The sequence below is a fragment of the Garra rufa genome, chromosome 7 (assembly GCF_049309525.1).
Source record: "Garra rufa chromosome 7, GarRuf1.0, whole genome shotgun sequence".
NCBI classification, from domain to species: Eukaryota; Metazoa; Chordata; class Actinopteri; order Cypriniformes; family Cyprinidae; genus Garra; species Garra rufa.
In genome coordinates, this window is record NC_133367.1 from 19,894,116 (window position 1) to 19,911,711 (window position 17,596).

Here is a 17,596-nt window from a genome sequence, read left to right on the forward strand (position 1 = left end):
TTCTCCTTGATTTGTTATAACTTTTGGCAGTCTATAGAACTCCAAATGTTTTCCCCGGTCTGACCAATTAGTACAGCCCAAAACATGACAATAATTGACCATTTCATTAGCAATCATCAGCAAAATATGCGAGTTCCGTTTGGTTCAGTGGCATTGTTTACATTCAGTGACGCCCATATTGATAACGCGTCGTGAAAATACTATTCACACACTCAACTTTCATACATTTCTCTCTCAAAATGGCCATATTTGAGAAAGAAAGGTCGAGTTTTTATTACTGGATAGCTGTCAGTCATTTAACATTTCTATCTAAAACAGTTGACTAATATTGAATGATTTGCAACATCTTACCTCATCAAAACGACGCTTAGTCTTGCAATTCGCGCTCAGCTTCTGTACACAGTAAAACCCGCCTACTTTGATTTGATTGGCCATCTCAGTTATTCTGATATTGAGAAGCTCTGTTAGAATAAGTTCTTTTGTCGTTTATGTACTCGTATCAATCGTGTTGTACACGTAGACTAAACACAAGTAGGTAAAAATTTACCAAAATGTTGTTTTTCGCTGTTTGTATTAGCATGACATGTAGCCTAGTAAGACAGAGATTTAGCCACCAAAATGTGAAGACCGGAGAAGCAGTTCTTCTTATTGACAGAAGACTTCCCTCATAAGACTCCTTAATTTCATGCGGTTGAAAAAATGTTTTGCGCTTTTATTTTCTTATGTTTCTGGCATCTGCTTGGTAAGTTGATTATGTTTTGTTTATTATAGTCAGATGATTTATTATGTCCCCAACCTGTATGATTTTCTTCTGTGGAACTCAACAGTTGTTTGGCGTGTTTTGGACCCAACTGACTTTCAGTGTAGCCTATAGCTATAGACAAAAACAGTTAAAAGATTAATCAAAACGTCCACTTTTGAGTTCCTTAGAAGAAACGGCATAAATGTGAGCAGCTAAATGACACTATTGTAATTTCTGAGTTAAATCTCCCTTAAATTTTACTATTTTGATTTGGTTTTTATTTAGATGCTGTGAAGATAGTGTCAGTGATGGAGGGAGAGTCTGTCACTCTACACACTAATATACGCAGACATGATATTTTTTCACATATGTATTATATGCATTCTGTTCATTGGAGTTGGTTTAGACCTGAAGATTCTCGTAATGTTGAAGTCATTCAGTTTAATGTTAGGACAGGTGAGATTGCATATTATTACGATGAGATATTCAGAGACAGACTACAGATCGACAGTCAAACTGGATCTCTGACCATCAGAAGCATCAGAACAACAGACTCTGGACTTTATCAGATGAGCAGCCGACGCTCAGCAGAATCATTCAATGTTACTGTCTATGGTGAGTAGTTGAATTGAATCCATTTCCTCCAAATGTTTTCACAATAAATCATTTGTAATCTTTTATATATACCAGTATGTAGAAATAATATAATCTGACATTTATTTTACCTTATTCTGTCATGTTTTTCAGCTCGTCTTCCCATTCCTGTCATTACCAGATACTCTACATGCTCTTCATCCTCTGGATCATCAAACCAGAAATGTTCAGTTGTGTGTTCAGCGGCGAATGTGAGTCATGTGACTCTCTCCTGGTACAAAGGAAACAGTTTATCATCCAGCATCAGTGTGTCTGATCTCAACATCAGTCTCTCTCTACCTCTGGAGGTGGAATATCAGGATAACAACACTTACAGCTGTATAGTAAACAATCCCATCAGCAACCAGACCAAACATCTGAACATTAGTGAACACTGCCAGACGTGTGCAGGTACATTGGGAATAATAACAATTATTAATAGAAAACACAAAACAAATCAATGTTTTGTCATTCTGTTGAGATCCTCTTGGTGATTTTGTCATCATTTAGGTTCTCCTTTTTTTTTGTTTTCAGACTCTGCTCAGTGTTACAGTTTCACTGAAGCTGTGATTCGATTGGTCATCTCTGCTGTGGTGGGTGTGGCTACTGTTATCATAGTGGTTTATGACATCAGATCCAGAAGAGCTGAGCAGCTAAGCAAAGAGAAAACATGAGAATATAGACTCAATTTTGAAATCTTTTCTTAGTGTTATTTTGAGAATCTTAAGAAACAGACAGAAGACATTTCCGTGGTAATGCGTAATGCTGTGCAAAGCTTATTTCTACCACCACTTCTGCTTTCTTGGTCTTTTTTCCCCATTTAAAATTGAGCAATATTCAAAAGTTCATAAGGATGGACTGCAAGTTTCTGTTCTCTATAATACTACAACACTAAATTATAGAAAAACTAACAATATGAGATATAAACTAATCTGGAACTCAATCAATCAATCATGACAGCTGGACAATGAATAAATAAAAGTTTCCTGTTTGTGTTAAATATTGCTTTCAAGTGAGTTGCAGGTGAAAGTTTATTACTCCTAATCCTCACTGCACAAACAGTTTGATTAAAATTAAGGGTAAAATTAAAGATCTTAACTCTCTATTGTGGGTGGATCTGCTGTCAATGCTGAAAGAGGAAATGATGGTGAAAGATAATGGCTTGAAATGAGAAGTCTTGAAAGTAATGTCACAACACACCATTTTTATGACAAAATCATGTTTCCTGTATGCGTTCACAATAGCACACAGAATTTTGAGGTACAAGTATCCAGTAATATAGCGTAGAGGTAAAAACATTGTAATATGTGATCCTGGACCACAAAACCAGTCATAATTTATTCAGGTACATTTGTAGCAATAGCCAATAATACATTGTATGGGTCAAAATGATCAATTTTTCCTTTATGCCAAAATCATTTGGATATTACATAAAGATCATGTTCCACGAAGATACAGTATTTTGTAAATTTCCTACTATAAATATATCAAAACTTAATTTTTGATTAATATTATAAATGGCTAAGATCTTAATTTAGACAACTCTAAAGGTGATTTTCTCAGCTCCCAGATTTTCAAACAGTTGTATCTCGCCAAATATTGCCCTATCCTAAAAAACTAACAAACCATACATCAACACTGTAAAAAGTTTGCTGTAAATTTTACAGTAACTTACTGGCAGCTGGATGCCAGTAAGTTACTGTAAAAATGTTTACAGTATTAATACTGTAAGTGCATTTACAGTACTAAAAGGTCTTTACTGTAATTTCATTTACAGTATTTTTACTGTAATTTTATTTACAGTATTTTTACTGTAATTTCATTTACAGTATTTTTATTGTAATTTCATTCACAGTGTTTTTACTGTATCTTCAATTACAGTATTTTTACTGTATTTTCAATTACAGTATCAGTACTATAGAGTTTATTTTCATTTATTTTAAACATTTTTTACCTGTAAAAACAATCCAATTAACCTACAGCACTGTAATTCAAGATTTTTACCACCCCAACCCCATAAAAATCACAATAACTCATAAGCATTAGTTCTGATAATATTCTTTTTAATTGTTGAACATTTTCTTTTTAAAAGTACAGAGACTTTGTATCATGGCAAACATACACATACTGAAAAGCAAAAATAAGTAAGTACACTACCAGTCATAAGTTTTTGAACACTAAGATTTTTTTAAAGTATTCTCTTCTGCTTACCAAGCCTGCATTAATTTGATCCAAATTTAATTTATTCCTTTGATCAAAGCTGAATTTTCAGCATCATTACTCGTCTTCAGTATCACATGATCCTTCAGAAATCATTCTAGTATGCTGATAAACATTATTTAATTTTTAGATTTTTCAGGATTCTTTGATGAATAGAAAGATATTATTTAGCAAGGATGATTTAAATTGATCAAAAGTGATAATAAAGACATTCATAATGTTACAAACTATTTCTGTTTCAGATAAATGCTGTTTATCTGAACTTTCTATTCATCAAAGAAACCTGAAAAAAAAAATGTACTCCACTGTTTTTAGCATTATAATAATTTCAGCAACATCATAATAATATTTTTTTTAATCAAATTATTAGAATGATTTCTGAAGGATCATGTGACTGCAGTAATGATGCTAAAAATTAAGGTTTGATCACAGCAATAAATTACATTTTAAAATATATTCAAAAAGAAAACAGTTATTTTAAATAATAAAAATGGTTCAAAAGTGTATTGTTTTTGCTGTACTTTGGACCAAATGAATGCAGGCTTAGTGAGCAGAAGAGACCCTCTTTAAAAACATTTAAAATCTTACTGTTCAAAAGCTTTGTCTGGTTGTGTAAATAAAATAAAATCATACAGTAAAAATGTGTTTGTGTTGTGTTAAATTTTAGTAGTTTTGAGTCAAAGTTGACAAGCTCTCTGATGAGAAACGGCAGAATGGGATTCAGGCTGATGCTTGTTGTGTGCACCCTCTTTCCAGAAGTCCATCTGATCTGTGACTGTCAATGCATTTGCTGCCACAAAGGTTGACTGTCTGAACAAACCTGCAAGCACAAGAAAAACAGTGTTTAAAGAATTTGCCTCAACTGTCAAACTTGGTGCTGTATGCATTTAAAAAAAAAATGATATACTACATACGAACGCAGTAGTAAGAAAAAAAACTGAAGAAACTTTTTCTTGAAATTTTTTATAAAGAATTTTATGAATGGGTCAGTAAGTCACTGATTCTAGGTGTTTAAAAAAGGTAAATTCATTCAGTAATGAAACACTGCTGTGTGCAGAGATGCACAACATGGCTTTGTTAAGAACCGTTTTTACTAAATGGAGCAAAAAGACAATATTTTCTTCTTGATTTAAAGGAGAACTCCGGTGTGATTTTGACCTACAGTGAATTGAATCATGATACCGAGTGTGAACGTACCTTGCATATCTCATCTCGTCTTGTCCACTGCAGTCCGAAATCTGGGGTCAGTTATCCGATGCTCACAACAGGTTGTCAATGAGAGTCAACAGGGCATCGAAGAAGCCATGTAAATAAATCACTGTTTTACGCCATTTACGAGGCACAAAGTAGCTCCACACTTCATTGGTAGACTTCCAAGGGCCCTGACATTTAAAACGAGACATTGAGAACTCAGAAAAAGCACCGGTAGTTTATTTACGAGAAGATTTATACAGACAGTTCCTGCAAGAAAAAATCCGGCCACCGCCATCTTAAATTTAGTCACGATAAGTCGAGTGTCGAGCACCAAGGAATTTATCAGGTTATCAACTTATCAGGTTGTAGTTTCCTTCGTGCTCGACACTCGACTTATCGTGACTAAATTTAAGATGGCGGCAGCCGCTAAACTTCTTGCAGTTACTGTCTGTATAAATCTACTTGTAAATAAACTCCCGGTGCTTTTTCTGAGTTTTCAATGTCTCGTTTTAAATGTCAGGGCCCTTGGAAGTCTACCAATGAAGTGTGGAGCTACTTTGTGCCTCGTAAATGGCGTAAAACAGTGATTTATTTACATGGCTTCTTCGATGCCCTATTGACTCTCATTGACAACCTGTTGTGAGCATCGGCTAACTGACCCCAGATTTCGGACTGCAGTGGACAAGACGAGATGAGATATGCAAGGTACGTTTACACTCGGTATCATGATTCAATACACTTTAGGTCAAAATCACACCGGACTTCTCCTTTAAATCACTTAATATTACATTCTTGTTTGTTGAATTTTGTTGCCCTGACACTTAGTAAAGTCTGCCACAGACCATGCTAAATGCTAACCAATCTGTTCATATAAACATTCTAAACAGGTGTGTGTTTCCTAGAAAGTCTGTGCATATAATAGGCCTACTATGATTAAAAATCTATATTTGTTGTTTTACAGTAACAATAATCTAAATTGACAGACAGTAAGATTGCTATTATGAATTTAAAGGTTACAGTAAGTTAAAGATACCTGAAGCAGCTGCATTTTGCTGTTTAAATGCTGGTTTAATAGAAATAATTTTAATGCGCATGCAAACTCAATCTTGATGGTAATAAAAAACATTCCCAGGAAATAAATACCTTACAAATGTGTACTTTAAATACAATATAACTTGCTTAGGATAAAAGCATCTGAAAAATGCATGAATGTAAATGCAATGTAAAACAAAATATGTTTTAGGTTACCTTATTCTGCATGTCTGTAAAATGGACAGCTGGCTGTGTGACGATTCTGCCCTTGATGGTCAGCATCCAGTTAGTGCTTGGAGAAATCTCCTGTAACAGACAGTGTCACAACACCCTTTTAGTGTTACTATAGTTTATGATCAGAAAAGACAACTACTGTACAGTAATACAATTTACATTTTTAATAAAATAAACATTTATAATATTTATTAGCAAAACTTGCTATATTCATATATTGCTAGCCCGTTACTCTCTTTAAAATGTTAACCCGTTCTGTGAGTTAGTGGAGAACAGCAGCCTGTGGCTAATTTAGTAACGTTAACATTAGTTAAGTTGACGAAAGCAAAAGCTTAACGTTACCTGTTGTTTGCACTGCAACTACGGCAATCACCAGAAAAGGCTCCAATACACCTCTGATGGAGACGACATGACCACGAGACCACAAACTTGAAAATAAAACACAAAAGAAGCACTTAACCGCGGTGTTTCAGCTTTACCTCAGTGTTTCATGTTAGCGCGCTGTTTATGTCACGTCTGTCACTGAATTTAGGGACCGTCTATAAAGTTACATACGACATTGATACACACATTTCTTACTTAAACATCATTTGAAGAGAATTACCTTGCTAGCTATAAAGAAGCAGCGTTGAAAAGATATTATGCTGCTCTGTGACTAACGTTGAGTTTGTCAACTTCGGCTTATGGACATTATTAGCTTACCAGTTCATGTTATCGTCGATACTATGGCAGTCATTCACAAGAAGAAGATCCAAAATACACCTCCGACGTTACAGACGACATCCAGACCAGAAACTTGAAAATAACAAGCAAAAGAAGGGCTTGAAAATACTATTTAAAATCTCCACAGAAAAAGCGGTGTTGCTTAACGCACTTTACGTTACCTCAGTATTTCACCTCAGTTCGCCGTTAAGCTTGAGTAACGTTAAGGGCTCGTCAGACGAGTTAACTTGCATTAAAGGGCAGCACAATATACAAACGCGTTTCTCGGTTTCACTAAAGTTTATTTCGACTAATATAGGTCACCTTAAGTTACTCACCAGTCCATGTTTTCACCGTTATGGCGACGCCCCGGCTGTCAGTCAGAAAAAAAGGCTACCGACATGCAAAACACGATGAATATTGTTAGTTTGCTGTTAACAAGTGAAAACATCTTAAAATTGTTCAGTTTTTCATAAAACACAAATAATATACTAACCTTTTTGTCAAGTTATTGGTGCAACATTTCTCCTTTTGTCCTTTTTACCGCCACTTCCTCTCAGCAGGAGAGAAAAAAAAATCGCCCTTGCAATAGGTCAATTTTTCGCGGGCAAGTTCACTACTGTAAATTTACAGTAGTTTACTGTAAACGGATTTACAGTAGTGGATAATTACAGTAGTGATCATATATTTTCCCATAATCCTTTGCAGTTTACAGTAAAATACTGTATATACATTTTACAGTATCTTACTGTAGATATTACAGTAAAATACTGTTCAAATTACAAAAATCGGTTACAGTGAATGGAAGGCTTATTTCTTCAGCTTTCAGATGTATAAATTTCAGTTTAAAAAACCCTTCAGTTTAAAAAGACCCTTATAGCTGGTTTTGTAGTCCAAGATTAAAATTAGGGGTCTTTGAGTTTTATAACTGTCAGGTTTAATACAGATGTGCAAATGTTTAAATAAATTGCTGTTTAAATAAACCTGGATAAGAACAGATCAAAACATTGTACAGACTGTAACACATGACTAGAAAGTGAAGAAAACAGATCAGTTGTTCAGTTCAGGAAGTTCTTTCTGAAAGAAAAGTTCCTCCATTAGATGTCTTCATCGGTGTCTACAGTTTTGCATTACTTAATCAAACAGCAGACTTTGTTTGAGGAAATGAAACATTTTTGTTACATAATTTAGTTCGTATTTGTATATGTAAAAAAATGTTTCACGCAATAATTTTCTTCTGTTTGTGGCATCTTGTTGGTAAGTTGACTGTGTTTTTATGACTTCAAGTTTAGTTCAGTCAGAGGATTTATATGAACTGGTGTTCATTTTTGTTGTCTAGGTGTGTTTGGTTCTGATACAGATGGAGTAAATATAGTTTCAGCGATGAAGGGAGATTCTGTCACTCTACACACTAATGTTACTGAGACGCACAGACATCAAATGCCGTATGTACAGTTGTGGCTTGGACCTGAAGATACTCGTTTAGTTAGAGTTGTTTGGTTTAATGAGGAGAAATGTGTGATTAGCTATTATGAGAATGAGGTATTCAGAGACAGACTAGAGATGGACAATCAAACTGGATCTTTGACCATCAGGAACATCAGAACAACAGACTCTGGACTTTATCAAATGGAGATAAAATCCTTTAAAAAGTTGTTCAGTGTTACTGTCTACGGTGAGTACGTGCTCCTTTCCAGACAGTGGGGATGAAAATAATAAATACTTATAAAAACAGTACTACAAATGCCTTCTTTCTGTTAATTCGTTGTTGCTTGTCATAATGCACGTACCTCTTTTTTCATCCTCAGAATCTGTTCACTGTTGCAGTTTCACTGAAGCTGTGATTCGATTGGTCATCTCTGCTGTGGTGTGCGTGGCTATTGTTGCAATAGTGGTTTATGATATTTTTCCATCAAGAAGAGCTGAAAAGAAATAAAGAACATCACAATCAGACGCTGATAATGAGCCATGGATAAACTGATCTTTTAAGTCAGATCTTGTCATAAGTCATAGAAATCCATTGGTCAAAAAAGAGCGGGAACCCTGCTAGATGCTAAAGATGAAGTCTCAGCCAACTTATGCAGAGAAATGTGTGTTTTTTTTTTTAAATATAAAAGATATTGCTTTGCATATCTCTGTTCTTCAAAGACAATTCAAAGGTTGTTTGTAGATTGCTGAAGGGCTTCTCAAATGCTAACAAAGCAACTACATGTAAAGAATCTGTATTGGTTGTAAGTCTTACATAAAAATAAAACAGTTTAAATCAGTGGACTTCTATTTTTTGATAAGGAGGGTCAGATGATTTTTTTAGCAATCAACATTGTCGCAAATGCTGTCAGCTAAACATAAGTCATATTTCTTTAACAATTATTGACAACAAAATTAATGTTTTAAGAGAGTTGTCTATTTTATTGAAAGACCATTTAAGTCCATTAGAAGCCAAAGTAACAATAATGTAAAAAGAGAGCAAAAATAATAATGTAACTAATATGAGAATAGAGAAATATGCATTTGATGGCACTTTTGTAAATGTACGACTAAACTGTAAAAAGGTTTCAACTTAAAAACTTAAGTTTGAGATGCCTTAAAATTTTAAGTTTAATTAACTTAAGTCATTTCAACTCACAAGTTAAATCAACTCATTTTTATTGTAATAAGTTCAAATGACTTGTAGTTTTAAGCTGATTTAACTTAAAATGTTAAGGCAGCTGCTGAACATAGGTTTTTAAGTTGAATCTGGTGAAAAACTTACAGTGAGAATAAGATCATATTATAAAAAGTGACCATTATCCATTTTAAGTGGTCATATGTTTTTTTTTTTTTTTTTTGAAGTGTCCTAATATTGTGTTGGAGTCCCATACAACAGATTTAAATGCATCTAAGTTCAGAAAACATTGTAATTTTCTCAGAATATACAGAGTCATTTGAAAATTATTTCAAAACGGTTAGTTCGAAGCAGCTTTGACCATAATGTCTGTAAACCCCTTTCTTCCATAAGCCTAGTCTGCCCTGATTGGTCAGCTGACCAAGCCTGTTGTGATTGGCACAGAGAGGAGTACTTGAGCAAGTTGCCAAGTATGTGGTTGTTTTTTATGTCTGCGGGTTAAGTAGACTATTTTCACTGGTTTACCGGGAAACCTAAAGCAGCACCTAAATACATCATGTATTAGCACAAAAAAATTGATGTTTTGAGCACTCACTTAAAAAATGCACGCATAACGAATCAGTAATACTTACAGGTTGTGGTTCATTTACATCTACAGTTAGGTATATATGCTGTACAAACAGAGTTTCAGACAGAGGCTTAACATCTAATTTTTGAAGTTTAGAAAACAGTCAGAAACGTTAATCCCCAACAATTCCTATACTATAGTCAACTCCACAAAATAATTTAGTTTTTAAGCTATATATAAAGTTAAAGTTGAGGAATCAATACTAAGCGAGACTTGGAGCAACGCTGATCGTTCGTGAGCTGAATCTCACCCCGATGGAAAACACAGCATAAACACTGAGATCATTTCAAATAACAAACAGTAACAGAATCACCATTTTAAACTAATTGACAAATATAGACTTTTTTACATTTAAAAAAAGAGTCAGACATGGAAAAAAATTGCCAAATGGATACTAGCTAATTGTGAAATGAGATGCAAGGGGAAAAAACTGACGTGACTGATGTGGGCGTGAATTCTTTTACAGACTGTTTCCTTATTTACTCAACATTTTGTTATTCCCCCTTACAAGTCATTAAAACAACTTCTCAGATTTGTTGAGTGTTTTTATCTCATATATGTCTGAAAACAATGTTTCGTACATTCATCTTCTTCTGTTTATGTGACAATTATTGTGACAATCAGAGGATTTACATTAACTGGTATTTATTCTTGTTACCTTGGTGTGTTTCTGATAAAGATGGAGTGAAGAGAGTATATGTGATGGAAGGAGACTCTGTCACTCTAAACATTGATGTTCCTGATACACAAAAAATATGCATCATATAGTGTGGGGGTTTGGACTTGAATGTACTGGTATAGCTGAATGGTTTACTGATGTCACGTACCACTTTGATCAGAAATTTGGAGGCAGACTACAAATGGACAAGCAGACGGGATCTTTGACTATCAGGAACATCAGAACCACAGACTCTGGACTTTATCAAATAGACATCACATATTATAACCCTTTCTTGCAGAAAACAGTGTTATTCAAGTACTTTAAAATGTTGTGTTTTAACAATAAATAATTATTTACTAAATATGTATGAATTGAGAACTGTTTAAATTGAAATGATAACAGAGTTCATTTTGATTGAAACTGTTTTCTTGAAATTACGAGCAACAGCATGGCTAAAACGTATATTGTCCAACCTACAGACCATAGGAAAAAAAAGCGGCCATTTTAGCCTGATTTTGGATTGTTTTTCGTTGAGCTTGCTTCATTTACACTTCAGTGACTGCTATAGGAAAGGACATGATGTGTGGCTGAGTATGGTGAAATTGTGCTCTGCATTTAACCCATCCAAGTGCACACACACAGTAGTGTTTACACACACTGTGAACACATACCCGGACCAGTAGGCAGCCATTATGCTATTGCTGCGGTTGGGGGTTGGTGCCTTGCTGTACCTGAGACTCAAACCCGCAACCTTTGAATTACAATTCTGACTCTCTAACCATTAGACCACAGCTGCCCCACACAACTCTGTTCTCCTTGCGGTGAAGTGCCATAGAGTATCAGCACTGCCAGCTGCCGTATTCTTGCTTCATTGCAAACGGTGACCCTCACATTAAGTGTGGGGATTCTTTAAACCAGGGGTTCAGATGTGGAGCTCAAGTCAATGGAAAGCAGGCAGATGGGCCTCGCCCTTTCTCTACTTCTCTTGCAAGAGCATGCGCATGTGGATTCGCTAGTTGAATTCATGCATGAGGATTCATATGAGGACATTCTGCATCAGGAGATCTCCAGATCCTGGAAGCAGTCATTCTCTACCTGACTTACTAATGTGGAAGACTTCACCAACCTAGTGGGTTCTGTGGAGTAGAGCAATACCACCATTCCAGCGATCGAGGATATGCTGGCTATGCACCTCTCACCGTTTTCTGCTCCTTCCTGGAAGTCCCACCCCCTCCTTTTGACTAAACTATGTAGATCGCTTCCACCCTTATCGAAAAGTCCTACATGGCAGCTACTTAGGCAGGCATGGCCCTTCATACTATGGACATTCTCCAAGCCTACCAGGCAGATGTCCTTTTTCTTGATGCCCCCATCTCTCAGTCTGGGCTGTTTGGAAAGGCAGTCAACTCTGGTTCAAAAATTTTGAGCCACCAAGTGCCAGTCATTTGCCCTCAGGCAATTTATGCCAAGAAGGGCACAGGAATCCTTTAACCCCTCCTTCTCCTCCTTGCCCAGGTAGCACTCCAGCAACCATTTAACCATTTATATTCTGCCTGGATTTCCACCCTCAATGCATTCTTGACCTGCTTCAATCTAGGCCGTCATGTTTTTGTGAGCACCCTTCGCAAGCTCTTGGGCCTCTTGGCCGCAGCCACCCCTTGTGCTCCCCCGGGATTGCTTCATATGAGGCAGTTCCTTTGGTGGATGAAACTCTTAGGGATCTGCTCAACAGGACCAGCCTCTTGCCTAGTAAAGGTGTCATGCAGTTTCTTTCTGTGCCCTTTCAATATGGTGGGACCCCCTCTTTCTTTAGGGAGGGGTTAGTATGGACATTGTTCACTGTCGCTAAATGGTTACAATGGATGGCTCTTTGACAGGCTGGGGCGCAGCCGTTGAGGGCAGACCAGCATAGGGAGTTTGGATGGGAGTTTTCCACTCCTGACACACAAACAGCCTGGAGCTGAGAGCCATCTTTCTGGCATTGATTCACTTTCTCCCCTCACTCAGGGGGTGTCACGTGATGGGTGTCAGGATGGACAACATACTGGTAGTATCTCATATAAACCACCAAGGGGATTCACGGTCATGCACCCTAGAAAAGCATGCATGCCATCTTCTCCTTTCGGCTCAAGGCAGGCTCCTCTTTCTAAGCGGTAAATGTCCAAGAAGGGTGGAAACCTCACAGCTGATTTTTTGACAAAACGGAATCTCAGTTCGAGGGAATGGATGCTGAATCGCTAAACAGTAGCCCAGATTTGGGACTTGTTCATCTCCTGCTCGTAGCCCCGTTCTGGCCGTCCCAGGTGTGGTTCTCGGAGCTTATTTCTTTTGTATAGCCCTGCGTGGGAGATTCCAATCAGAAAAGAGACACTGTCTCAGCTTCAATGCAAGATCTGGCACCCTCAACCCGAGATCTGGATGCTGTGGGTCTGGCACATAAAAGGCCACAAGCTTTGACTTCTAGTCTTTCTGCCGATGATCAGGAGACCACTGCTAGTGACAGAGCCATGTCTTTGAGTCATGGTGTTTAGCCCATGCGGTGGACCCAGTCAGCTACCCTATAGGTCCAGTGCTGGAGTTCCTGCAAGAGAAACTTCTACCCTGAGAGTTTGTGTTGCGGTCATCACTGCTCGGAGAGTGTTGGATAAAGTCGCCCTAGGGAGACATCGGCTGGTCTAAGCGTTTATGAATGGAGTTAGGCGTCTGAGGCCAGCACACCCCCTTGGAGTTCCTTCTTGGGACTTGTCAATCATCCTGGGGGGCTTAATGGAAGCTCCTTTTGAGCCCTTGGAGATTTTGACTCTTAAGGCTACTCTTTTGTTGCTTTGAAGCAAGTTGGGGATTTGCAAGCTCTCTCTGTCAGCGAGATGTGTATGGACTTTGCGCTAAGTCTGGTCAAAGTAACCTTACGACCTAGGCCAGGCTATGTTCCCAAGGTTTTGTCCACAACATTTTGCTCTCAGGTGGTCACTCTTCACACTTTCCATCTTCCTCCTTTTAAAAGAGAACATCTTGGGTTACTTGGGTAACCCATGTTCTCTGAGTAAGGAATAAGATGCTGTGTCTGCTGCCAGGCTCCTTGCGTTGGCAAAAAGAGACCTTTTTCGGCAGAGAAATCTGAGGAACAGATGACTCGTTCATCAGTGTAAGATGGCGACGTAAGAGTTTGAGGCTGCGCCCGTGCCATCAGCCTACAAATTAGCATGATTCTATATGAGCTTTAGACAATCGGCACATCCAGAGGCTATTCCCATTGCGTCATAGTTACCCAGGGTGTCATTCCCTGTTCAGAGAACATGGGTTACACAAGTAACCTGATATATTTTTGTTTGTTTGTGGCATTTGGGTGGTAAATTAAATGTATTGTTATCTTGCTATATTTGATCCTGATACAGATGAAGTAAAGACAGTGTTATTGATGGAGGAAGATTCTGTCACTCTGCAAACCAATGTTACTGAGAAACACAGACATGATGTGCGTTATATACTGTGGAGGATTGAACCTGAAAAATCTCTTATAGACATTATTTTTGATGCTGGGACATCTCATATTAGATATTATTATGATGAGACATTCAGAGACAGACTACAGATCAACAGTCAAACTGGATCTCTGACCATCAGGAACATCAGAACCACTGACTCTGGACTGTATGCACTACAGCTCATGAGATCTGTGAAGTCATTGACTGTGTTATTTAACATTACTGCTTATGGTAAGTGCTTGAATTTAATGTATTCACCAATTCGTGTTTATAGATCTTTAATTATTTTATATCAGAAAGTTATTTTATAATTATTCATAAGGTTAGTGTTTTTTCCCTCTCAATCTTGTGATAAACTCAAATTGAGTCTAAGTTTAAAAGAAGTGATCTCTCATGTTTTCCAGGTCCTCTGCACACACCTGTCATTATTAGAGGCTCCTCACAATGCTCATCTTCATTCTCATCATCAAGATCATCACAGCAGAATTGTTCACTGCTGTGTTCAGTAGTGAATATGAGTCATGTGACTCTCTCCTGGTACAAATGAAACAGTTTATTGTCCAGCATCAGTGTGTCTGATCTCAGCATCAGTCTCTCTCTTCCTCTGGAGGTGGAATATCAGGATAACAACATTTACAGCTGTATAGTAAACAATCCCCTCAGCAACCAGACCAAACATCTCAACGTCACTGAACTTTGTCAGACGTGTCCAGGTATGGCAGAGATGATATGAATAAATCCTTATATAAATACCCCAAACAAATGTTGGTGCAGGTTCTCAATAAAACTTCTCTCTCCTCAGACAACATCCACTGTTAGGAGCCGTTCACATGTCGCACCTAAAAATGCGTGGAAAAAGCTAGGCGCGCCGCTTTCTTCCTTATCAACAAAACGCTCGGGCGCTTGCGCTCCGGAAGCGTCTGCCATTTCTAAGCCACCATCAGCTGCGCTCTAGCTCCAAGCCTATGCGTCTCCATGCATTGTTTCTTCTATTAGCGTCAAAATAATGGGGGCTTGACAAATCATAAAGTTCAGGAAATCCCTGGACCACAATGATGAGCTGCTCCTCCATGTTTCTACAGAGGTTTCAATGTAACGGAAAAACGTGAGGAAGCTGATTGGTTAGTTCATGTCACATGACCTGCGGTGCGCTTGCGGCATTCTGAAAAGTTGAGATGTTTTTATCTCGATGCGGCGCGGACGCGCCTGGAAAAAACGAGCGCGTTGCGACCGCATCACTTCCATTAAGCCGCGCGTCTACATTTAAAATAACGAATTTGAGCGCGCAAAAGACGCTACATGTGAACGGCCCCGTACAGTTTCACTGAAGCTGTGATTTGATTGGTCATCTCTGCTGTGGTGGGCGTGGCTACTGTTGCCATAGTGGTTTATGACATCAGATCCAGAAGAGCTGAAAAGAAGCGAAGAACATCACCATCAGTCACTGAATGATGGCATTGAAAAACAGGACATTGATACACTTTTGATGTAAACTATATATAAGACGTTTAAGAAACTACATATTATTTGCAAGCCAGTGACGTATGAAAGAAAAGGAAAAGTCAAGGTCATGAAAATATGTACCCAGATGCTGATGATGAAGTGAAATTTTGCATAAGAATTTGTGATGTTTTAAACTAATAAATAATAGGCTATTACACTCTAAAGAAGCTGAGCTGTATTGTGAATAAGTCACGACTGAAGGGCGTTTTTAGGCATGGTATAAGCTTAATATCGAAAATATGACTTTGAAGATTCTAATTTCTTTAATCTGCTTGTTGTTCAGTCAGGACTAGAATCCGTTTGAACTGAGCATTAGAAACTGAAGGTTGTTCGTTTGAATCCCAGCAGTAGACTGTTGAAGGCTTTCCTGGAGATCAATAAATCTGTATGGGATGATCAAAATAAAAGAATTTGTTTTTGGTTATCTGTGGCTTGCACAGGATCAGCAGTGCCATCTACTTTTTTCTGAGTAAATAACAGGTACAATCAGTTATTAAACAGAGATTATTACAAAACTGAACTTGAAAGATTCTCGTTTGTGTAATCGGTTTGTCGCTCAGTCAGAGATGCATAGAGCAGTTTAGCGGTGTAGGCAAAGTGGACCATGCTAACTAGCCAAAACTAAAAAAGGAAAACGTTTTTTTGTTTGTTTACTCACCCTTTAATAAGTCGCGTTTACACGTAGTTAATAACAGAGCAAAAAACGTTGTTTTGTTGGTATGGAATGTAACCTGTAGGCTACCTAGAAAAACGTAACAGATACATCACCACAAAAACGTGATGACCAGACAAGTACCTTGTTCTTCAAACTGACAAAAGACATCCTTCATTAGATTTCCTCATTTACCTCAGTTGAAAAAATGCTTTGCTCAATTATTTTCTTGTATTTCTGCCACATGGTCGGTAAGTTGAAAATGTTTTTGGTTCACGTTCATTATTACTCACTGTTTTGTCGTATGACTTATTTTATTCTGTGAAACTCAAAAGATGATGTTTGGGTTGTCTCTGTCCCTTAATTCTAACTATTGTGATGTCTTTGATTCTGATACAGATGACATGAAGATAGTGTCAGTGATGGAGGGAGATTCTGTCACTCTACAAACTGATTTACACAAACATGATACTAAATTTGACAGATATTATATGACTGATATAGAGTGGAGTTGGTTTAGACCTGAAGATTCTCATAATGTTAGAGTCATTCACCTTGATGTGAAGACAGGTGATATTACATATTATCATGATGAGATATTCAGAGACCGACTACAGATCGACAATCAAGCTGGATCCTTGACTATCAGGAACATCAGAACCACAGACTCTGGACTTTATCAAATGTACTGTACATTCTCAGTACAATCATTCAATGTTACAGTCTATGGTGAGTAGTTGAATTTGATGTGTCTATCCCAGAATATTTAGTAAAGTAGTAATTTATTTTGTTTGATTTTCAGCTCGTCTTCCTATTCCTGTAATCACCAGATACTCTACATGTTCCTCATCATCAGGATCATCACAGCAGAATTGTTCATTGGTGTGTTCTGTGGTGAATGTGAGTCATGTGACTCTCTCCTGGTACAAAATAAAGAGTTTATTGTCCAGCATCAGTGTGTCTGATCTCAGCATCAGTCTCTCTCTACCTCTGGAGGTGGAATATCAGGATAACAACACTTACAGCTGTATAGTAAACAATCCCCTCAGCAACCAGACTCAGGATCTGGACTTCAGTGAACTCTGTCAGACATGTGCAGGTATGTCAACGTGGATATTATTAATATTATTTTAAAAATAATAAATGCTTGTCAAATCCAGGCTTATTTTTCTATCTTTAGATCAAGTCCACTGTTGCGGTTTCACTGAAGCTGTGATACGATTGGTCATCTCTGCTGTGATGGGCACAGCTACTATTATCATAGTAGTTTACGACATCAGATCCAGAAGAGCTGAACGCATTTAA

At 37.5% G+C, this 17,596-nt stretch overlaps 2 protein-coding genes, 1 long non-coding RNA gene and 1 pseudogene across 3 annotated transcripts; all 4 read left to right on the forward strand.

The window, feature by feature from the left end:
* Window positions 1-516: 516 nt before the first annotated feature.
* Window positions 517-2,853, forward strand: LOC141339318 (uncharacterized). Its single transcript, XM_073844938.1, has 3 exons — window positions 517-1,357; window positions 1,490-1,786; window positions 1,910-2,853. Exons 1-3 carry the CDS (start codon window positions 1,051-1,053, stop codon window positions 2,047-2,049), a joined length of 744 nt encoding a protein of 247 aa, XP_073701039.1. The 5' UTR covers window positions 517-1,050; the 3' UTR covers window positions 2,050-2,853.
* A 3,148-nt stretch (window positions 2,854-6,001) lies between these two features.
* LOC141339144 (uncharacterized) lies at window positions 6,002-9,024 on the forward strand. The gene is made up of 2 exons (XR_012355899.1): window positions 6,002-8,432; window positions 8,566-9,024. It is a non-coding gene; the product is annotated as an uncharacterized lncRNA (long non-coding RNA).
* Window positions 9,025-13,171: 4,147 nt separating this feature from the next.
* LOC141338038 (uncharacterized) lies at window positions 13,172-15,541 on the forward strand (annotated as a pseudogene).
* A 1,241-nt stretch (window positions 15,542-16,782) lies between these two features.
* Window positions 16,783-17,596, forward strand: LOC141338039 (uncharacterized). Its single transcript, XM_073843609.1, has 3 exons — window positions 16,783-17,020; window positions 17,094-17,390; window positions 17,472-17,596. Exons 1-3 carry the CDS (start codon window positions 16,783-16,785, stop codon window positions 17,594-17,596), a joined length of 660 nt encoding a protein of 219 aa, XP_073699710.1.

Coding starts and splice junctions, on each gene's coding strand:
- LOC141339318 (XM_073844938.1), top strand. CDS start 1,051: ATGGAGGGAGAGTCTGTCACTCTACACACTAATATACGCAGACATGAT. Junction 1,358..1,489: donor ATTCAATGTTACTGTCTATG/GTGAGTAGTTGA, acceptor CATGTTTTTCAG/CTCGTCTTCCCATTCCTGTC. Junction 1,787..1,909: donor ACACTGCCAGACGTGTGCAG/GTACATTGGGAA, acceptor TTTTGTTTTCAG/ACTCTGCTCAGTGTTACAGT.
- LOC141338039 (XM_073843609.1), top strand. CDS start 16,783: ATGACTGATATAGAGTGGAGTTGGTTTAGACCTGAAGATTCTCATAAT. Junction 17,021..17,093: donor ATTCAATGTTACAGTCTATG/GTGAGTAGTTGA, acceptor TTTGATTTTCAG/CTCGTCTTCCTATTCCTGTA. Junction 17,391..17,471: donor ACTCTGTCAGACATGTGCAG/GTATGTCAACGT, acceptor TTCTATCTTTAG/ATCAAGTCCACTGTTGCGGT.